The sequence below is a fragment of the Blennius ocellaris genome (assembly GCF_963422515.1).
Source record: "Blennius ocellaris genome assembly, chromosome: 17".
NCBI classification, from domain to species: domain Eukaryota; kingdom Metazoa; phylum Chordata; class Actinopteri; order Blenniiformes; family Blenniidae; genus Blennius; species Blennius ocellaris.
Window position 1 is genome coordinate 17,570,272 of NC_137666.1, and position 23,642 is coordinate 17,593,913.

The 23,642-nt window shown below is 43.0% G+C and overlaps 3 protein-coding genes across 3 annotated transcripts; 1 reads left to right on the forward strand and 2 right to left on the reverse strand.

Moving 5' to 3' along the window:
* Positions 1-288: 288 nt before the first annotated feature.
* vash1 (vasohibin 1) lies at positions 289-7,268 on the forward strand. Its single transcript, XM_080513200.1, has 7 exons — positions 289-1,036; positions 2,017-2,105; positions 2,464-2,520; positions 3,144-3,218; positions 4,280-4,661; positions 5,907-6,016; positions 6,180-7,268. The coding sequence occupies exons 1-7, from the start codon at positions 815-817 to the stop codon at positions 6,250-6,252; spliced, it is 1,008 nt and encodes a 335-aa protein (XP_080369326.1). The 5' UTR covers positions 289-814; the 3' UTR covers positions 6,253-7,268.
* Positions 7,269-9,587: 2,319 nt separating this feature from the next.
* LOC308142322 (protein ABHD8-like) lies at positions 9,588-13,970 on the reverse strand (the record flags this gene model as incomplete). The annotated part of the gene is given in 8 exon segments (XM_080512670.1): positions 9,588-9,615; positions 9,767-10,083; positions 10,199-10,255; positions 10,581-10,626; positions 10,628-10,770; positions 11,647-11,863; positions 12,194-12,364; positions 13,327-13,970. Coding segments are annotated over 8 exon segments (1,623 nt in total).
* Positions 13,971-17,131: 3,161 nt separating this feature from the next.
* angel1 (angel homolog 1) lies at positions 17,132-22,893 on the reverse strand. The gene is made up of 10 exons (XM_080513422.1): positions 22,809-22,893; positions 20,671-21,399; positions 19,934-20,169; positions 19,785-19,854; positions 19,260-19,702; positions 19,025-19,151; positions 18,298-18,408; positions 18,175-18,208; positions 17,628-17,767; positions 17,132-17,540 (listed from the first exon to the last, which is right to left on the reverse strand). Exons 1-10 carry the CDS (start codon positions 22,873-22,875, stop codon positions 17,395-17,397), a joined length of 2,103 nt encoding a protein of 700 aa, XP_080369548.1. The 5' UTR covers positions 22,876-22,893; the 3' UTR covers positions 17,132-17,394.
* Positions 22,894-23,642: the final 749 nt, after the last annotated feature.

Consider the following 23,642-nt stretch of genomic DNA (forward strand, 5'->3'; position numbering starts at 1 on the left):
TTATTGTGTTCACGAGAAACTGTACAGCTCGTACTTAAGAAGTTTGTATTTCTCGTTACCTTTACAAAAAGCTCGTAGTAACGATTTCTTCCGAGGCGCACTTGAACGCAGCACGGTTGATCCGTTGAGTGCGGCGCATGCGCAGTAGCCGCGGGTTGGGGAGTGGATGCGAGAGAAACCCGCAGACTGAAGGAGAGCATCTGCATGAACAATGAACGGGATTAAACGGGGAAATATTCGGTAAAACGGACATGAACTGGACGCGAGAGGATCCGAGGGGGACGAGAGGATGAGATCGGACAGGATCGGTGATTTTTTGGGGGGGATATTTACGGTGTAAATGACCTCAGCCGATACAGGGAATTAGACATTTCCAATACTTTGCTGCCTGCAGTCATTCATCCGAGATATTCTTACACTGTATTTGCTTTAACCTTAAATGTATTGAGGTCAAAGCACGTTTTATATCTTACCTCGTGTCTTAATTTAATTATTTGTCATAATAGCTGCTCCATCACAGTTCAGCTGTGTTTCTGAAGTGCCATATAATTTCTGCATTTACTTAAGAAAGCTCTTTGTGCTCCACTATTTAACTCACACCTGCTTCAGCTGTTGGGGAGAGCTGTAATTACAGCAGATCACTCTTTCCCCTCACCCCTGCATTGGCTGGTTTAATACCACCAGTCTGCCTGATGTCATGAGTTGGCCATCTGTTGTGGGAAGAACCTGCTTAAACCTGCAAGCAGATTAAACCAGAGAGAGGATCCAAAGGCACCAGCCGGGACATTTCTGCCTGTGCCAGGACTCTGGAAGGATGCTGAAGGCCACGGTGGGCTCGCTGGAGGAGAGGGACGAGGAGCAGGAGGATGAAGGCGAAGAAGAGTTGAGGGATGGAGGAGTGCCTTTCTACGTGAACAGGGGAGGCCTCCCGGTGGACGAGGAGACTTGGGAGAGGATGTGGCGCCATGTGGCTCGGATCCATCCCAGCGGGGAACGTCTGGGGAAGGAGATCAGGGGCGCCACTGACCTGGCCAAGGTAGAGGGCTGCATGGCGTGTTACTCCTTCACACTAACTCACCCTCAGTGGAGAACTGAACCACTCCATTCTGTGATGTACGGTGAGAGTAAAACTCATGTTAGTCCGGTCCAGCAACACAAAGCCCAGTCAGATCGTTTCTGAAGTTTGTGGGCAACTTGGTATGCTTTAGTCTACAATGAATGTTTGCAAAAACGGAATAACCTGCAGAACCAGACTCAGAGGTGTAGACTTTCATGTGTTCCGGTTGGAGTCAGAGAGGACGGGAGAGAAAAAGGAGAAAACAAACGGGCAGATTGGAGGGATTTCAATATTGTGCCGTATTGTAATGATGCCACCTGGTGCGATATGTCGAGAAATGTCCCAAGTCATCCTCCAGCATGAATGTTTTCACAGATTAAGAGTGTGTCTCTTTTAATAAAACACAGTAATCCCCTGCAAGTAAAGCCTTTACAGAAATTTTCCCATCCCGAGTTTTCTCATCTTTGCATCTTGTTGTAATGTTAACCCCGCCAGCCGGATGGGACAGGGTGATGGGCTGCTTTTGGCTCAGGTGCCTTATGTTTGACAACCGCGGGATTAGAGTCTCACTTATATTAGCCAGAAATATACAGCTTTGTGCCTCCAGATCAGCGACTTGGGATTCATTTGGGATTTCCCATGGACAGAGGACTGAATCATTAACACTGGGATTAGAAGACGACCTTTTTACAATTGCATGTCTTGTCCAAACTCTCCGCTGCAGCACATGATGCTTTGTGTGCATGTTTCACTTAAAAATAGCATACACACTCATTTCTGAGGGGGGTGGGGGGTGGGGGAGAAGAAGAAGTGCTCAGGGAGCATTTAAGATACTCGTGCCTCCAGTTTCCCCAAACAAAGAGAATCATAGAGGTCGGACACCACTGCGTTCTGCAGCTGCAGAGAACATTGTGATTGTGCGATGGTGCAATTGTTTGGATGCTCTGTCCGTCCCACAGATTCCAGTGCCGAGCGTGCCTACACATCAACCCACCACCACCGTACCACAGCGCCTGGAAGCCATACAGAAGTACATCAGGGAATTGCAGTATCCTTGGACCAAAGATGATGGATGGATGGATGGATGGATGGATAAATACAGTAATATAGTAATAATAAATTATAATATATAATAATTGATACAAAAATATGGAGAAAGAAACTTTTTCTCCAACCTTTTTTATTGCAAAATGTTTTATTACAGATTAATGATATGGGTGAAACATGCAATGTAGAGGATGCATTCTGCATGATAGAAACAAAAGCTTTGAATCCAGTCAGGGAGAACAGTCCCATCTATATTTAACCGACAAACTATGAATATCTCAAAGCACTTTGAAGGTCTGTGTGTGTTTCTCCTCACTCGTTCGCAGCACCGTCCTTGCGGCCTTAACCGTGTCCTACAGGTACAATCACACAGGAACGCAGTTTTTTGAGATAAAGAAGAGCCGGCCTCTCACTGCGTAAGCAAATCTGCCTTTTGAATCCATGTTTGATCTCCGGTGTCCGAGCCGACGGGAAACTGACCTTCTTAGATTTCCTGCAGTTAGTCAGAGCTGCTGGCTGGCGCACGCGGACCAGCTGCAGCTCTGGTGTTCATGAGTAACGGCTGATGTCCATCAGAAGCCGGCAATACAGTCTGTCTGACCTCATTTTTATTAGATTTAGTCACATGGATTTTGTTGCAGCTGCTCATGGAAAACGACTGTTTGTTTTTACATTTACTGGTATCCTGGTGTCTAACACCCTGCTTGGCATTTGTGATGAAAGCAGTGGAGGGTGGGGGTTGAATTGACATCAGATTAAAGTGGATGAGGGTTTAAAAATATCATGAATTTCATTTGAAATGCGAAGCTTTAATGCTTTAGCTAAAAATATTGAACCGATGTCCTGCAGTAGTGGTGTGAGCAGACAAGTGTGAGATTTACCGCCAATAGATGAGAGGCTCAGCTTATGATTTGATGTGTTTGGCAAGTAGCTTTAATCAACGCCAGGACAGGATGGTTGATTATTTTAGTACTTTTCTGTCTATATCCCTCCAATCCCAGACAGCTCGTTGCACTCTGCTTATATTTCTCTTGCATAGGTTGATGGACATCGCGAAGGAGATGACGCGAGAGGCGCTGCCCATCAAGTGCTTGGAGGCAGTCATCCTGGGGATGTATCTTTTACAGCCACGAAAGATGGGACATGATATTTCTTTTACTTGCGCTATGTTTCACTTCAACCTCGGAAAGAAATGCTGGTTTGTGTGAAGCAAACACATTCGACTATTAGAGTGAGAAATGTGCTTTTGGAAGACTTACTGCAGTTTGGCTCAAGATAGTTTTAATTATAGCCCAGTCAAACAGAAAGATCCTTGCATAATATCCATGTTTCCATGGTTTTGGGTATCTGATCTCTCTCTGTTTGTTGTGATATATTTTTAACGCAGACCATATTATTTCCAGAAACTGAAAGGGGGGAAAAAGTGCAATAGTTTTGCTTGAAATCTATAAGAATACTGAAAAATGCAGTTTTCTGGCTGAGTGGTGGCAGAGTGCACTTCATTTTCTGAAATATTAGAAACTTTGCATTTCAAGGGGTTTTTCTTAAACCATAAGTAGAAAAATATGTGTGAGTTACATGTATTTTTGACAGATTTATTTGATACCTATGTCAGCTTTGGTGTACAGTGGTGATTCCCAACATTTCTCTTGAGGGATCCAAGATAAATGTGAAATGGAGTTACATTTTATTCTGTAAGGATGAGTTCCTTTATTTTCTTTGGTTTTACACTCCGTCCCAGAGTGTTTGTTGGACTGACGTTGCAATCTCACTTTTGTGTTTATTGCAGACCCTTTTAAATATTATTTTACATCTATTTTGAAATACATATTTAATGCCAATGCTGAAATTCAGTAGTTTTGTGACATAAATTAAATAAATGCAGATATTAAATGCTGCCTATTTTTAAAAACATAAAAAAAATACTATGCCCATTAAAATCAAGAGAGGCTTTGCGAACCCCACTGTGACTCTTAGAATTTTGCCTCCCCTGGTTGGAAACCACTGTTCAACAGTGCTTATTTGTACAGCCCATAATAAGTTACAAAAAAAGTGAAATAAATGTTACTTTAAATTTAGCATAATTGGGGGGGGGGGGGGATTTTAAGAATTCCAGTGAGTCTCGTATACAAGATTGAAGACTAAACGTTATTTCCTTGACCCTTCCTGACACAGTCACCTCACCAACAACATGCCTGGTGTGGAGCGCTTCCCCCTCAGCTTTAAGTCACACTTCTCAGGGAACCACTTCTACCACATCGTGCTGGGAGTCCACAGCGGGGGCCGCTTCGGAGCGCTGGGCATGAGCCGGAGGGAGGACCTCATGTTCAAGCCCCTGGAGTACAAGACGCTGACCGACCTGGTGCAGGACTACGAGGGGGCCTACAGGGGCTACTGGCACACGCTGCGCAAGGTGAAGATCGGCCAGTACGTGTCCCACGACCCCCACAGCGTGGAGCAGATCGAGTGGAAACACTCCATACTGGATGTGGACAAACTGACCAAGGAGGAGCTCCGCAAGGAGCTGGAGAGGCACACGAGAGACATGAGGCTGAAGGTATGGTGCGAGACTGCTCTTCTTCAGATGGAGAATAGAATTGAAAAGTATGATTATTACCATGTTTTCCAACGTTACTGCAGGTTTGTCCAAAGTTTTTTTTTTTTTTTTTTTCCTTCTAATGAGGGCCAATAGACCAATAGAACTCAGAATGTGAGGTTCCAAAATATTCCAAAACCAATGGCTGCCACTCTGTCCACCCAATCGGAGCAGTTTCGGGCTGGGGAGTCGATCCTGCAACCTTCAAATTAAAAGTTGACCGCTCTACCCGCTGATCCACAGCTGTTTATACGTGCTTTGGTGCTCGACCATGAAGAAACTTGTACACAAGCTGTTTTAAAGTCCATTCTCTGAACGAAAGGAGGAAGTCGGTGCAGAGACTTGAGCACTGGACGAATATGTTCCTACTTCCTGGTTCCAGTCAGGACTGGAGCAGCAGCCGTCTGACAGCTGCTTCCAGAGGCCAGTGAGCCGTCATCTAACACGCTGGAGACAAACTCCTGTTTTTTAGATGATCAAAAGCTTCTGATGCTATTAAGTTAATGTGGCTGTTAATTTCAAGTCTGAGTCCATTATTACCTCTAGATTACTAACCTGATTTTAGATTGGGGGGGGGGCATTGAAAGTAAACAAGAAGTTGACAAGAGATGAAAGAGATTTTCTGAACTGAACAGAGGAGCTCTGCCCGTTTCCAACATTGCAATTTCATCTTTATCTCAGCTATAATGTCCAATAATTACAATTTTAACACATTTCTGTGTGTGTGTGTTTGTGTGTGTGTGTGTGTGTGTGTGTGTGTGTGTGTGTGCGTGTGCGTGTGCGTGTGCGTGTGCGTGTGCGTGTGCAAAAACATACCAGACTGCAGAAAAAGTAAAGTTTTTTTTTAACCTTTTTAGTGGCAGCGAAGGAAGTATTTTTTAGAGCTTGCCGGCAATATAACCCCGAGCAAAGAGATTAGCCCTCAGCAGATGGACGTGCCTTCCTGTGGCGTGCTGTTTCTCGCCGACACTGAGTGGATCTGCGAGTCAAACGATGCTCTCTCATCACCTCTTACGCTCACATGATGACGGCAGCCTCGGCGCTGAGCTCTCCATGTAATAAAACTAATGTGATGACTTGACCCCGCTTCATGCTCGGCTGCCTCCGTCCGTCCAGAGCTGATCCGCAGCAGCACACTGGAGACGGGGCCAGATGTCAGCCAGCACAGGAGCGTCGTTCACTAAAGACTGAAATGTCTTCTTGCAGATCGGGAAGCCCGCCCCTCCCTCTCCCACCAAAGACAGGAGGAACAGCATGGGTTCACCCCTCAGAGGACTTGGAAGCCCCATACGGAGAATCAGCCGTGTGGAGAGACGGTACGAGGAATCACATGCTCGGGATAAGTGTGTTCCCTGTTTAGACTGCGGGCGTCTTATGATCCAAGGCGAAAGAGGTTAGGTTCGTGCATCAGTCTCAGGAGATGAATAACCATCATTGTTTTTTTTGTTTTGTTTGTTTGTTTGTTTGTTTTCCCTACAGTCCCTCTGGAGACAAGAAGGTTTTGGAGCAGAAACCATCAACAGACATGAATGGGTATCAGATCCGAGTGTGAAGAAGGTGTGAAATTCAAGGTACCACACAGTTGTTTCAGTGGGCCTGAGATTTACACCGAGGTTTCTCTACACCAGCCTATTCAACAGATGCAATGTTGAATAGAGCACCAGCAACTGTTTTTTTTTTTTTCTTTCTTTGTCCAAAAAGAAATGCCTCATTCAGCTTTCCCGTTTCTGTAGCAGTTCCTGTGCACAGTAATTGGTGCTGGCAATGCTCCCAACCTAGTAGACCTAGTAGACCTAGGGAGTGACAGAGCAGCGATTTGTACACAACATGAACCATGGACCTTCCTCCAAGTTAAGAACTTGATGTAAATGTGCTAGCGGACATATCAAAGTCTGTGTGCTGTGTGCGTGCGTAAAACTCAAAAGCTCTTAGGGCTCGTCTGCAATCTGTATTAAGTGTGCAAATACATGTCGTGTAATATAAATCCACAATTATTTGTGAGGTGAGTAGTTTGCAAGCCACTACCCATGTGCCTTTTATGGAAATTTAAAAAAGAAGAAGAAAAAAAAGACTTTCCCCAAAAAAAATCTTACCCGTTGTTAATATTTCCGAACTAAACACAAATCCATTTGCAAATTAAAGAATTAATCCTTCAACACAGACGTCTAACATCCGGCATGTTCAGCATGCAAACTTTTTAGGCTTTATAAAACATGAGTCAAAGAAAAATACCAGGTCTGCATTAAAAAAAGCATCGAGAAGTGGGTTTATATGTGACTTATCACTAGGTGTACTTTCATTTGTAGCAAATTGATCCAATTTCTCACTTGCCTTAAGTGGTAATCCTTCCATTTAAGCTAAGGTGTACAGAAGTTTGTTTACCGGCATTTTGTATTTTTTTAAACGGGGAATCGTGTTTTTTTTAATACCTCCTCCAGTGTTGATTATCACCAGTGAGCATTTAGGATTTACCACATACTGTTTTGGGTGTTTGAAGGCAACGTTTCTATCTGTACAGTTTGTGTCGTTTCCTTCTTTTTCAGAGATGTTTTGTATCTGGAGACTGTTGATTTACAGGAACGAAATAAAGAGTCATCATTGTGGAAACTGTGGTTGTTGTGGATGAGTCAAAGTTACAGTGAAAGAATAATATTATTATTGTTATTATTACTACTACTACTACTAATGAAGAAAGTGACTCAATTAAAAGTATTTTAAGGCTTTATTAATGATTGAGAGAGAGCGAGAGAGAGAGGTTAGTGGCAATAGTACAACATAGCAGTGAAAAAGAAAAGCTCAGTGGTCTAAACCTATAGCAGCTTCACTAGAAAATGGTTTATTAAACAGAAAACTCTGACAAATAACCTTCAAAGTAGAGGCTGTCAGCCTCCTTAACCGAAACTGGGAGCTGGGTCCACATGAGAGGAGTCTGAGAGCTGAAAGGTCTGCTTCCCATAATAATATGCGACTAACACTTCTTTAATTTAAGATGGAGCCTGGTTGTTAAGAGCCTTATAGATTAAAAGAAAGATTTTAAAAATCTATTGTAGATTTAATAGGAAGCCAATGAAGAGAAGTTAATATCGGAGTGATGTGATCTCTCCTGCTGGTTCCTGTCGGTACGCTCGCTGCAGCATAAGAAGTCCAGACCGGTTGTTAGCTGGTGTATTATCACATATCATGTAATTTCCTAACCTGAAATTATGAGAGTTATGGTAACCACTTTTTTTATGCAGAAAATACACATGAGAAGTGTTTCAAAGCATGAAAATGTATTAAAATGACTTGACATGAAAATCACTTATTTTCCACTTAACCTCTTAACATGTATCCACAGTGACGCTGAAAGGAACAAATTTAACCAAGAAACTTCCTGTTTCTGTTCCAAAATAGAAATCCTTCATGAGCTTCCTCGAGCAGTCAAGAGACAGTTAAGAAGTTGCACTTCAATTTAAGAAAGAATTCAATTAGTTTGAGCAACTTTACTGTAACTGAAGACTCACTAGTTATATGGAAGACAAGTTTAGATGAAGATACATGAGTCATTTGGAAATCAAATTCTGAAACATAAATTTTATTTTGAGGGGAGGGGGGGTCTGTTTTAGTCAATCTTCATGTTCCATGTTCTTCAAGGAAATACATTTACAGACTAATACGATGAGAGAATAAAGAAATTAAATAGCTGATATAAACTTATGACATGCAAACTGTACTTATTAAATAATGATTGTCTATTTTGGACCAACAAACAAATCATATAGGTACTGTGGAGACAATCTCATGAGTGTAGCTGCTCCTGTAGTAAACAGGAACTTCATTAAAAAAAATAAACGTCTAAGAGTGGTGCACACACTTGATTTTGGTCTGTCTGCATGTATGACTTATTCTTAGTGTACACAGTCCCATGAGGGGGATCCAAATTCAAAATGACAACAGGAAGCAGCAACAAAACAGCGGAGACAAGCTACACCCATTTACACGTTTATCATTTATTTTTCCTAGTCTTACACTGTTTAAATGGAGTGCACACATTTTAACATTGAAATACTATCATTGCCACATTTCTGTTTTATTAATTATGTTTTTCTAATCATGACTGGATGTAGAATATGATCCAGATGTCGCTTTAATTGTGACAGTCTGGCTCTGAAGTGGTTTTCAAAAAATATATATATTTAAAAAAAAAAAGTAATCAATTACTGCCAGGAGGAAATTACAATAGCTGCTTTGTCTTTTAAGTACAGGCCACAAAAAACATTTATTTCTATTTAAAGAGTGGAGATGTTGTGATTAGTTGTGTGGGAGGCAGAAAAAGAAAATAGAGCCAGTTCTTTGTTCTCATGAGAGTCTCATCAAGCTCAATGTGTCCTGAAGTCAGATGTGCAAGGTTTAAACAGAAGGAATGTCTTCGCCAACACACGCATTTCAAAGAGGCATCATGTGGAGCAGCACAAGTTCCCGTTGCAGTCATACAGCTAATGGCTGCAGAGTATTTGCTGACTGCATGTGTGCACTTCTCATGATCAGCACTCCTGCTCCTTTATGGATCCCAGACTGGACGGCTGTATAAGTCAATGCCACTGCAGAGAACAAACACCCATCAGGCCCGATGGCTGCTGCACGCCATGATTAGTGACGAAGCACTTGAGTGTGTGGGCCGATAATGTGTGTGCAGGAGCCGAAAGGGAGTAAGTGCAATCCAGACGAGTTAACCTCTTATGAAGAATTTTAATAGAACATTCAAAAAGAAGAATACAGTAAATAGTTAAACAAAGCCGTTACAATCCTTTGTGTTTTACAGAAACAGAAGAAGTGAAGACCTCCCCCCTCTGCTATTTTATTGTCTCACCATTGTTGTTGCAGCCTGTTTCCTTAGGAGAGAACATGTCACGGCTGGGAGCCGATACGTGGAAGTCTAGAACCCAAAAGCAGACCTCAAGGCAGAATAGATGCAATTGTCACAGTTTTTATTGCGCAGACAGGAAAAGGGGAGCTGGAAGGTGCGTTGCACCCGAACCAGGAGTGCTGCGCCGGCAGAACCACAGCAGCAGGGAGGTGCGCGGCACCTCGTGGGGGGGTACGGACGGCGCACGGAGAACGCAGCCAGCAGTGCGGCGCAGGCGGGAACCCCAGCAGCAGGAACGGTGCGCGGCACTCCATGGGAGGAATGCGAACGGCGCACGGGGATCAGGACTCTCGGGCATCTTGAAACCGTTGGAACGGACCCGCAGGGCGGTGCGCTGCACTCCATGGGAGGAATGCGGACGGCGCACGTGGAAGGACGCTGCTGGGAGCGCTGCGCAGACTGGAGAACGGCCACAGGGAGGTGCGCTGCACTCCATGGCGGAGTGTGGATGGCGCACGGGGATTGCTGCCGGAAGTCCTGCACAGACAAGAGACACACAACGGACACCACACCCCACGGAGAACACTACACACCCGTGAAGGACTCGCCACACCACAGGGAAGACATACACAACAGACATCTTTGACTGGACCCAGGGACTATCGGGCATCTTGAAACCGTCGGAACGGACCTGGGGACTCTCGGGCATCTTGAAACCGTTGGAACGGACCCGGGGACTCACGGGCATCTCGAAACGGGACCCGGGGACTCTCGGGCATCTTGAAACCGTTGGAACGGACCCGGGGACTCACGGGCATCTCGGACTGGCCCACCCCGGGGAGGACACTCACTCCCCGGGGAGGACAAACACAGATTCGCAGTAGACAGCAGTCGAGAACAGACAAACAATCCTCTGGCCCCGGACCCACCTCACTGCAGGGCTTAAGAGTGTGGAGCAATCAATTAGCTGATTGACTCCAGGAGTGTCCGTGAGGATCTGGTGCCGGAGCGAGGTGTGTGAATCGTCACAGAACATGTATTCCAGGTGCAACATTAATTTGAGCTTTTGCAGTCTCCGGTCATGGACTCTTTCTGAGGCCGCGGAAGGGTGGCCGGTTCCCAGAGGAAGTACTCATGCAGGACTGTGTTGACATCCTCGGGGCACTCCAGCATAACCATGTGGCTGCCGTTCTCCAAGACCTTCAGGGATGCAATCGAGAGGATCTGGGGAAAAACAAACATGTCAAATGAAATATCAAATTTTTTGGCATTTGGATTGAGAAAAGGTCACAAACACGGCAAATAACTAAGTTTCCTGTTTGTGTTTGGTAATTGAAGCTTTTCCTTCTGATGAGCAATGGTGTTGACCAAATCAGAATGAAGCGAAGAATAGAGATATCGTAACGACATTGAACATTTTAAAGTTAGTCAGTGAGTTAGTTAGTTTCTATTCCATTCTGGCATCGCACTGTTTTCAAGCAGTGACATATAATAAAAACAAGCTACTACCAAAGATAGAAAGCTAATTGAACGACACTAAAGTTTTTCATTGTGAGTATGACAGGAACTGCAAAACACTGCTATATTCATTCTACCTGTGCCCAGTATGGAAACATATTATCGCTTTAATTGATTATCTTGCTCACAGTTCTTTAATCAAGGTTGCATGTATTTTGAAAATTATCCAATTAAAGGGTTTGCACAGCCAATTCAGTTGTATTTGTTATCCAAACACAACTTGAGCTTATGTTGACTTCAGTAAGGATATTTCCCTGTTGAAGGCCTGCCTGTATTAATTTATATTAGCTAAAGCATGCCGATAATGGATGTTTCCTGCAGATACAACAAGACCCAGCAGGTTACATCTGTTTACTAAGTTTTTATATATCATTATCAACTGATGCAAAGCTTTGGTATTTACTTCTCATGCTTTCCATACACACTCTGCTCTTAATCTCCTAAATCTTTTCCCACTAAACTTTACGCTTAGGGTCAACGTTACAATTGCGCCCAGAAGAAAAAGCCGAAAATGTCATATTCAAACTTCACTTTCAACATTTTGCTCTATGACTCTGTTGAACAGTGTCTCCATTTACCCACCTCTGCCATGTACTTGTCCCCTTCAATGGAGACAAACTTGTCGTGCCTCCCATGAACCACCAAGGTGGGAACAGTGATCTCAGCGTGGTAAACTTCATCGCCCTCAGGCCAGTACTGCCCATTCATCATGGCGCGTAACACAAATGGTGACACATTGAAGGCATTGTTTTCTTTCAAAAGCCGCTTCTCCCTTGCACCCTGTCGCACGAAGCCCTTCCTGTGGGGGGGACAGTGCAAAGAAAATTTTATAAGGCAGGACGACTCACAAGACAAAGCAGAAGAAGAAAATGCTAAATTAGCCATCACTGATCCTTGAAAAAGAAAGAACCACATGATGGACTGGGACAAGGGAAGGGTCAAGGAAGCCATCGAAATCAGAACGTGGACGACCATGACTTTATCACATCTACCTACTTCGAAGCTTTTCCTCAAAGTAATTTGATCATGTTATTTAGTTCACAAGGTGAACATTTTAAAGATCAGATAGGTTAGGTTACACAGCTGTCAGTTATGGATGACTTATTTAATATGTGCCATCAAGACTTACTTCAGAAAGCCCCAGGTGAGTAGAGGTGAGAGGCAGTGCAGTGCACAGGTGGGCAGGTTGAAGATGGAGCAGGTTTCTGGCTCCAGAGATGTTGGACCGCCTCCATTAATCAACACCATCTTGTGAATCTGTTGTGGGAACTCATGAGCCAAGAAGGTGCAGAGCGACACACTACACAGGAAGAACAAGAGGAATGATTACCAGCCAGACAAAAATAATATAGATTACTATGTTACTATTAATATGGATTATAATAATCATAAATTATAATAATCTTGTCATAGTGTTTGGTTTTGGGAACTATTCTGCGTGGAGTTTGCATGATATCCCTGTGTTTATGAAAGTTTTCTCCCTAGATTCTTTTCACAGTCGAAAAAAACATGCCTTTAAAGGTAATTAGTGGCTCCAAATTGCCTGTGATGGGTGGATATTGTTGTTGTTGTCAGCTCTAAAGGTCATGAATCCTTTCATGTTATAGTCTGTCAATTGAAAAAAACTTCTACAGATTTTTCAACAAATGTTAAAAAAAAAAAAAGTACATAACCAATCGATGAAACACCAGTGTTACACAATGGCCCAGAATCTGGATGTTCAGTAAATATGAACCTTGTGAAGTTTCATATTGAATAATTAAAATGCAGGTTATATATTTTGGAGCTTCTTGTGCGACCAAATCGAATCAGAAAGAGGTGTGAAAAAAACTAAACAAACAGGTTTACGGCTATTCATTCCTACAAAAACACTGTAGGCAGGCCTGGTGTTAGGAGAGATTTGTTTTGTCTTATAAGAACAACGTACAAAGTTCCTAGGTTGCTGTGACACCGCTCTTTGTTTTGTCTTATACAAAGTCAACAGACAGGGACCCAGGCTGCTATGACAACAATTCCACTCTTGTAACCTTCAAAAGTCTTAGGAGCAATTTTGTTCAAAGGTCTGTTGAAAAGTCTGTTGAAAAATCTCCAAAACAAGTAGGTTGTTGTACATTTTACTTTGTAAAATGATTTGAAAATTCTATGTCATAAGATTTTAATTGTTTCACGGAGCTTTAATATATTAGGTAGAGTCTCAGAAATTTCCAGAGTGATCTACAGAGGTCCTGGTGTGTTTTATGTTAAGGTTTCCCCTAAACTTACCCATAAGAATGTCCGATGAGGATATTCCTCTTCCGAGCATATTTCTTGAAGATTATTTTCATGTCCTCAGCCAGAGCGTAGAAACTGTATGCTGCAGTGATCTGTGGCGCTGAGCTCTCTCCATGCCCGATCAGGTCAGGGGCGATCACTTCATATCCCAGCCGTGAAAAGAAGTCCAGCTGGTTTCCCCAGATGTCCAGAGAGCCTCCAACGCCGTGGATGAAGAACAGAGCCACGTCTGCATGAGTCTCTTTACAGGCTGATATCGTCCTCTCACAGTCGACCACCACAGTGCGTTTCCGCCTGCCTTTTCTGCTATGCTCTGACAGCGTGACCTTTCTCGATTTTGTCGAAGTTTTTAATCCCAATTTCGCCCTGTCATACAGCTTCTCGATGAACAGCTGTCCAGTACGGTAGGCCGTGATCTTTCGCTTGCAGCTCACGATCCCGCCCTGGCTGCTGGGCTTTTCAACTACCGCCCGGTCAGGGACGATGTGTCGAACCCTCAGGATGCGTCCTGGTTTCACCTCCTCAAACAGGTAGCCATCAGCTGGCTGTGAAGTCTCCATAGGGACCACAGGGTTGGCTGTCTTCCAGGTGAAGCAGCGACGACGAAACCACCGCCAAATACGCCAGTTTTTCATAGTGCGTAAAATTAAATATCCGTTTGTACACTGGTTGAGGCTTTGTAGAAATGTGACTGTGACTGTCAGTCCCCTTTTAAGTAGTCCAGATGAAAGGATTTTCATACTGGTTATGATCTCATTTTGATGTATTTGATGCCTTTGATGTCTTTGATGTTTTTATGTCAAAATGAAAGTTCTTTTTGTATGTCTTTCCTGGACATTGCATGGAGGTTCTGTCTCGAAAAAAAGATGTGACACCTCGAATTCAACCCAAACTGGAGATCATTTTATCCTATCAATCCAACTGCTTTTATCATATCAACCCTCACTGGCCCTGAAGTCCTCCGGCACTGGCCTTTTATTTGTCCCTCAAACGAGGACCAAGACACACGGGGAGGCTGCATTCAGCTCCTATGGCCCCCGTTTATGGAACAGCCTGCCAGGGAACCTCAGGGCTGCAGAGTCTGTTGAGGTTTTTAAAAAAGGGTTAAAAACTCACCTTTTTAATCAGGCTTTTAACTGATTTTATATGTGTATGTTTTTACATATTTATGTATATATGTTTATGTATTTTATCAATTTATTTATCTACTTTTATCTATTTTAGATAATTATCTAATTTTCTACTTTTATTCGGTTATTAACTGAATTTGTATCTCCAGTGGTTGCCATGTCTTCATATCACAAGGCATATCTTCACTTATGGTGTGTGTCTGCATGTGTGTGTGTATTCATTTGCTTTTTATTCATCTATTTTATCTTTGCACTGTTTTTAATTCTTGTTAAAGCACTTTGTGTTACTTCACTGTATAAAGTGCTATATAAATAAAGATTGATTTGATTTGATTTGATTTGATCATTTGAGTAAATTAGGGTTACCAACCATCCCTTGAAAAACAGAATCGTCCCGTATTCGCAAACAAAAGTACACGTCCTGAGCTGAAAGGGGACGCACTGTGTCCGGTAATACAGTGAGAATCAAAAACAGTCTGCAAAATTCTATATTTTACCAATGAAACTCGCTCTCATTCTTTAATATGTACCATTTTCTCCAGGTCTCATGCGTTCGTTCTTGGTCACCTCACGGCTGGACTATTGCCACTCTTTTTTCATGGAAGCCTCAGAAAGGCTTCCACAAACTCATACTCCTCCAAAACTCAGCTGACCGGATCACCAGCCACCACATCATGAAGATATTTATTATGGAGATTGTACTAATCTAATGTCTCGTCTTAACAAAAGCAGTTAAGAAGCAACTAAAACTTCAAGTACGTTTTGACAACAGCACTTTGGGGCAAATGCTGAAGTAATGCTGTTTACACCTCTGGATTCAGAGCAGAGGTTCTCAACCTTTTTGACCTCGGGACCCTGCGGACAATATTTGGCCTTTGAGGAGGGGGTGGCGTCACTTTCATCTTCTCTTTTTCATTTGAAAAATGTCTCCATCACTTCAGTCAAAAGTTTATTTCCACCTGTGTTGGCCCTTCCTGTTCCAGTCTCCAGACCGTGCGGTCAGGAGAGATAGTGGAGACTCACGTCTCCTCCGGGACCGAAACTGTCCTCAGCTTCGGGAAGCAGGACAATGTTTCTGGGATCAACGCCTAGAGCTTTTTAATTTGCCAGTAAATATACTCGATGCGCTAAAAAAAAAAAAAAAAAAAAAAAAAATTCCCTCATGATTATAATCCATGGTTATCCTTAGATACTTTACAGATAGGTATATACACTGTCATACCACAAGATAGTTAATTTACAAGCCACATCAATGAGTTCAAACAGCCTGGCCCCTAAAAAAATGTTTTGTTTCCTTTTTGGAAGAAGTCCCTCCGTACCACTAAACATGTGAACGTACACTGTGTCTTACTCATTTTCTTGCTTTTTCTGCTTCTCAATCCGTACGGACGTGAAGTTGGAAGTCTGCTTCTATTCAAAGTTCCCCTGACTCATAATATGTTACAATCTTTGAGATTAAATCTGTTTTGTGATTCATGCAGGCTTGGTTCATTGTCTTCACACGAGCACATTTGGAATTCATTCTTCTCTATCACAGCATTTTATTGTTCTATTGCGCATTTGGCTCATCGTGCCCCTTAGGTGTTTCAATTCAATTGAAAAATAGATATTAATTCAAGCCTTCAATTTTTCCACCCAGCTTCATCTAACTTGAATTCATATTTTCTGTTTTTTCCCCCAGTATAAGCACATTTAGGTCTCCACCAGAAAGCAGAGGATCCAAGTTGGCCAGCATCATAATGGCTGTATTCTCGTGTCTCTTGCTTGCGGATGTTTAATATCTTATACGTACACAAGGTTACCGTTCTGAGTGCCGCTACGCTCCCATACTTAACTATGAACATGAATAATTCATTGCTCCATCAACCAGACGCAGACGTGCAATGCACGCTGCTGCGCTGAGAGTCTCAGTGCAGTGAGAAACATTCAGGTCACAATCTCTGCACGAGGCCAGCAGGATGCACACAAAGAGCCAGATACCAGCAGAAAATTACATTATCAATGCATTTAAGGAAGATAATTTAATTCCAGATGAAACTAAGGAAATTGGGAGTTATAATTTGAAGGCACGTGTAGGATTTCTGCCATGAGTTAAAACAACACATTTTAATGACGCGCACATTTTTAGGGGCCACCATAGAGCTCCGTTTCATCTCAACCAGTAAAATAGTCCCATAATAACCTTTAAATTTAAATGTTAAAGTATTGTGGCACAGAGTATATGGGATTAAAATGTCTATATTGTCGCAAAACTGAACAATCACGTCTAGAAATGACCCCAAATCTTAACATGAAGTCAATTTAAGTTTGATTAACTTACGATTTCTTCTGAAATAGTCGCGCTGAACAGTGGTATAATGGTTAGTACTCTCGACTCAGAGTGGGAATATACCTGTTTGGATTTTGGACTTGGCCTTTCAGTGTAACAGTATGTTTCTTCAATCAAAATCATGCGATTCAAAGTCAGCTGGAGACTCTCAACCGACACGGGGTTTCATCTGGTTCCACTTGTCATCTGGTATCAGCTCCTTCATCCATACAGTGGTAAACAATAAGGATTGATATTACAGAGTTTAGGAGTCAAAGTAAGTCACATGCTTGTGGAAAAATATTTATTCAATATTTTTGAAAAAATATTTCAAATTTAAAACAGAATTGAGGTTTGTAAAAAAAAAATACAAAACAGAAACCGGCAAAAGAAACACATCGGTGAACTATCACACCAATTAAAACACGGTAATCGCTGCTTCTTTGGTTTTAAATGAACTATCACAGTGGAGTGAAAACAGCTTTTTCTCCGAACACTTTCAACAAAAAGATTCACTTTTCTTCATTTCAGAAATTCTGAAGCAATGTTTCCAGAACAAACGTAACATTAAAAAACACTCCAAAGCTCGATGTTTACCCTCTTTGCATGTATACATTCCTGTTATGCTGTATTGACATTCAGCTGGAATTTGGCCAGGAGGCTGAGGTGGTCCGAGGGGAAAAGCTGATTGGGAATGCCGTTCATCGACCACAAGACGTCCTCGGACAGCAGCGGGAGGAAGCCGGTGAGCTTCAGGCCTCCATGATCTGTTCAAAGAAACAGAACTTATTCACAGCGGCAAATAATTCATTTCAGAGCTGCTTTGCTGCCGCTTCAATGTTATATTCTTTGACCTTTGGCACGCTTCGGGGAGTAGAAGATGTAGTCGACGACGGCGCCGGTTCCAGAGTGCAGGGTGCTGACGTCTGGGCCGCCCGGGCTGAATTTATAGACCGACTCCAGGTCCAACTGATGACTGATGGTGGGGCCGAACCTGAGAACAGAAGATGAGGGATCGACATCTGCCTTCGCTACGTTTGCCTTGTGGCGGACTTAAGAATGTATCAGACTTAATGCACACTGCAACTTAATGAAAATCACTATTTCTATGTCTATAATTCTAATCAACATGCATACATTTGATATTTTTACCTTCAAATAAACTCAATAATACAGTAAACTACAACCGTTTCTATTAATTCCTTGTTTAAATGCACTTAAAACGACTTAAGTTTCCGATGTCTGTTGTATAAAATTAAGTACATGACGTGTGCCAAATTTCACAATGATCAGAAAAGATTAAAGATCTCCTGTTAACAAGTCATATTGATGATTATATGGGACGTTTTACCCCTTGGGTTTGCCATCTTAAGGATTCTATTTTAGATACAATGAACTGACCTTTCTTTATAAGACTGGCTTTCACTTGGAGGATCTGTGCACAGTGACATTTCAGACAGAGATTAGTCAGTTGTTGCCAAAGCTAGAACAACTGCATGCGTCTGAATTGTCCGTTGGTGCCACCTGGTGTGCCGTCCGTCACTCCTGGAATCAGCTCGAGACCTTCAGGGCGAACACAAGCGGCGGGACAAAAGCGCAGACTCAGCATGAAGTCGTGGTCGTACTGAAATTCCCCTGCGACGAGAGACGGAATAGAGGAAATACGTCAATGAGAACTGACGTTGTGAATTGAAGCCATTGGAACTCTGAATTAAATAGTTTTTGTTTCAGCTCATTGTGAAGTGTATTGTTCCGAGTTGAATTTACAAATAATCTTATATCTTCACGAGAACAAAGTTGCCATTTCCTTATTACTTCGACTGAAAAAAAAATAAAAAAAATAAAATAAAATATATATATATATATATATATATACTTTTTTCTGGTTTCTGTCATAAGATCCGTTTATTCCTCATTGGGTAACCACATGTATAGATCTAAACTAAAATACAAGTACAAATGTTTTCTTAGTTGTTAAAAAAAAAAAGAGCCCTTAGGTTTAAAAAGAATAGAAAACATTAAAAATATTTTTTTTTAAAACAACCAGATATTTTCTCCTGTCATGGCAAAAGAATTTAAGAAGAACGGATTTTTCTTTGGCTTTTCATGAGATTGCAAACTACTTTCACAGAAAGATTCCAGCATTCCACACAAACGTTGTTTTGGTGTGTTCTATTGCTTTCAGTTTCCTGGAGAATGACGACAACAATAAGACATAATGAACGTCTCCGACAGTGGATCTGGAGCCGACCTGATTTCTGCTCAGGCCTCTCCAGTCCCATCTGACAGCGGTTGCTGATCCCCAGAGAGCTGGGCCACAGAGGAACAGCCAGTCTGTGACAATAGAGCCGGTGTGACAGGTCCTCCTGACCAGACACCTGCAGGAAGTGGTTAGAAAAAAAAGGGGGGGGTCAGGATTAGAGGAGAAATGTAAATTATTAATTGCGCCATCTGTAATAGAACATGTGGCAGTGTTTGTCTCTCACCATCCACGAGGGCAGCCCCTTGTAGAAGAGCAATCCGGTGGTGACCAGTTGGTACAGAGGCATGTGTGGGACGGAGTTAAAGTCCCCACAGAGGACGACGTTACAATGTTCCCCACTGGACTTGCAGGACCTGGTCACACGGTGGATTTCAGCCAGCACGATGGCCAACTGAGCCAGCTTCACGTCGCCTCTCCCGGGGTTGAACACCAGGTGGGTGTTGGCCACGCAGAGGGCGGGGCCGCTCTCCGTCAGGCCGGACCCCTGGGCGACCAGCGGCCGAAGGAGCAGGACGACGCCCACGTTGTGGCGGTCCAAGAGTCCCGTCTCGGGCCGGAAAAACTCCAGCTGGGTGACGGACGCGTCGACGAAGCGACTGGCGCGGTAACAGGTGGCACAGCCGTCAGAGTTGTAGCCCGTGCGTCGCTTGAACACACACGTGTAGCCTGGACCAAAGACATGAACAAGATGAGCGGAGAAATCTCTCCCAACAGGACGGCGACACATTTAGTCGTCAGGTAAACGAACCCATGTGATAAAGCACGGGCTCCAGCTGCTCGAGGTAGTGGTTCTCCTGAACTTCCTGAAGGCACAGAATCTACACCAAAATATAAAACACACATGGTCGGATATCACGTGTCGTGAAGACGAAACAGAAAAATGCACGCCAGACTCACATCTGGTAACCATTTTTGGATTTCCTCCAGGAGCAGGTTGAAGCGGTAGCTCCAGTCCAGCACCTCCGGGGCACAGTGGGCGTACAGGTCGCCGTGGACTTCCAAGAGGTGCTGAGCGAGGATGTTATAGGACATGACGGTGAAGTCCACCGAGGCTTTTCCCAACGGGGGTGGCATCGGGGTGGGTTGTGCTGCAGCAGCGTCCTCCTCCAGATTCTTCCACTCTCTCCAGATTACTGCAGGGAAAATCCGTTTGACTTTAATTTATTATCAATTGCAGTGGCTGTCAAACTGGAGGAAAAAACAGTTGTTGAGATCAGTAAGTAATAATAAAAAAAAAAAAAAAAAGTGATTGTTCTAGTCTTCTTACATCTTGACTGGCCAATGCAAGTAAAATAAAAACACAAGTCACCGCTACATACTGAAAACTACGAGGTTTTCCCTCAATTTTGGTGGACGATTCATACCAGCACACCGTAAAATTTACACATTTTGTGCACTTTGAAAATAACGTGAAATGAACAACCTGAAATTGCCCCAAAGTTTCATTACAAATATTTCTCAAGAGTATTTTAAGCAGTTAAACTTCAGTTGCTCCTCAGAACACAGGATGTCCTGCAGCCATTAGCGTGCTCATTAACCAGGCGGGAGCAAAATCTCATTCATCTCCCGACATTGGTGATCCGAGGGCGTCGTTCTACTGCACGTTTGACACCAATGATCTATTGTCCTCTCACCTTCCGCGGGTGCCGCCGTCTCGAACGACGGGTGAAACTCCCAGGGGGGGCACAGCGCCTCCTCTGCCTGACCCGGCCCTGCAGGGGAGCTGCAGCCAGTCTGCGCTGGGCGGCCGCTCTCAGTCGAGGACAACGCCACCTTCAGGTAGTTTACGTCCTTACTGGTCTCGACAGTGTAGGGGAACACATGCTCATCCCAGCACTCGGCTTCAGCCGCCGACGTTTCCTTGACTGGAATCTGGGTTTGAGTTGACGTGTTTCCAGTGGGAGTGGCAGCCGCTACAGACGTGTGGATTTCTTCCTGCGCTGGACTAGTATTTGCTTGCACGGTGTCTTCTGATTTCTGAAGGGTTTCTTCTGGACTAATGACCTCAAGCGAAGACATATTTCCACTGTCTGTGACTTTCAGAACTTCATGGAGGATATTTATTTCCTCATCCTTGTGTTCAGGAGGCTTTCCTGTTTCACCTTCACTCATTGGGCCCGACACAGTATCTTCATCTTCATTCGACGAAGTGACTGGCGGCTTTTCCTCCATGCCAAGCCTCGTACTATCTTGTTTTTCTTGATTTGGCTCTCCGGTTTCCCCCTCGGAACCCCTGGTTGGGCTGACGCTCCGGTCCAGCAAGGCCATCTGAGACTGGGTGAAGGTCCCGGGTGTAACAGCAGCACCATCCCACCCTGCGGAGCCATTAACCTCAGCAGGAGGGGAGAGCTTCTTTGAGACTACTGCAAGATAAGAGCAATGAATGAAGAAATCCACCCAGTGATAAACTCATAGTTAACCTTTTAGGTGCTAAAATGCATCCGGATAGTGCATTACAAATCTAGCAAGATCATATATATATTGCACGGTATATCCACATAAAAAGATTGCCACTACACAATTGGTGATGGGCCCCACAAGGCACCAGGGTTTTCAATTTATGGACAAACGCAGCACTGATCATACAAAAGCACCCAAGGCGAGTGCCTCGTATCGATTTCCCGTAATATTTTAGCAGTGACTAGTCCACTACCTGCAATCAAGTGTCAGTAGAACATATTTCAAGCTTAGCTGTAACTATCAAAGAAACAAACTAATAATTTTCAGTTATTAGCAAAGTAAATCCATGAGTACAATATTCAAATTATTACCTACTGCATGAGCAGACAGGAATAAAGTGCTACTTTTTCTCAACACTAGTGCACTAGTGGTTATTAGTAAATAAACTACAACCACAGTATATAAAATAGTAATTAGTAGAGTAATGTTGTAGTACTTTCAAGATCCCGGTCTCAGCCCCTCAAAGTCTCGGTGCTGTGTTAGGCAGTATGTACTACAACTCTAGGACTTACTATGGCTTATGGAGACAATACGCATGATTTGACAAGAGTTTAATATTAAACTCAGCTATAACTATAACTTGTTACATATATAGTCTGACAATAACATATACTAACTGAAAAATTTATTATTTCCATCGTGGGAACTTATAATTTTAGGCCACTTGTTAGTATGCAATTTTTGGTACCCCAACACGTATTCAAGAAAAAGTCAACACACGCACGCAATAACGTCATGACGTCATGAGGCTGCGTATGACACTGAACAGGTGCAAGTTGAAACAAACATACGCAAAAAGTGAAATTTCACAATACTAGAGTCATGCTGAGATTGTGAAGTAGGAAGAACAAATGTTACAATCCCACTCATGAAATCAGCACCGGTAACTCCAATAAATAAACCTGCTCGAGTCAGCAGACAGCTGAACTGACCGTTTAGCTGCCCGTGTTATGGATGAGCTGGATTCCCTGTTAACTAGTGACCGACTTCCCTTATTGTCCGTCGCCGCTGTTGCTAACGGCAGATGTTAAATAGGTACGGCACGTCGAAACTTTATTGTAAATGCGGTTGCACGGCGTTTATCAGGACATATTGCAGATTTCTGTCTGTTTTTTTTCTTAACGTCTGCCATTACTGGCAGCAACAAGAGACGCTAAAAGAAGCCAATCACCACTTAACAGGGTAACCAGCTGAACCGAAACACTGGCTAGCTGCTGCAGCTCGGGAGGAATGTGCACACACTTCCAAGCGTCAGCTTAATTTAAACACACACTCCATGCACACACATCTCAACACGAGCTAAGAGATTTACCTGCAAACCGGACGGTAAGAAACCGGGAAAGAGGGGCGCACACGTAACACAACAGGCTGCCAATCATTTTTCTGACGCCGGTCCACGCTTGTGCACTTCGAGCGCGTGCGCGCGCTCGTTGGAAGGGTTCCTACACTGAACTGAATGTTTCAATGTTTCTACATGATTTACATTACTTTACATCATGTTTTTACGTTAATATAATTCAAACAAAATCTAAACTATATTATATTAAAAAAAAAAAGATTACAACTTTATTGCTTTACTAAGTATTACAAGAAGGTTTGGCTAATAAAAACCCATATTGTCAAAAAAAAAAGAGGCAAAATGTTTGAAACTGTCAAGAATGGAGATAAAATAGTGAACATGACTGCTAAGAAAAAAATGTCCACAAGTAAAAATGGCTAATAAAAAATAAAAAATAACTGAATCGGTTAAAATAGCATCCACCACAGCTGCAGCCAGCTATATAATAACTAGAGTAGAGATTTTTTTTACTGTGTACGTGTGTCTTAACGTTTCTACCAGTTTATTGTCAGTCTCAACAGCATTTTTTGGTCACTCTTTTTTGTTGAGGTCCTCAAACTTCTTCCCCAATTTCCTCAAATCTTCCAAAGACTTTGTAGTTTTTCTTGTCCACCATTTCTTTGCAGAACATTTTGTAGTCTCTCTCTTTTCTTTTTGGGAAAAACCAAAGTGAAACGTTTTGCTGGGTCGTCATCGTCATCTAAGCATTGCAGTATTGCAGTTCACGGACAGTCTGTTTGCTGCTCTTTGTCCATTGAAAGGACGAGAGGAAGTCGAAGTCTCCCATTAAACCTGGCTTCGTTGCAC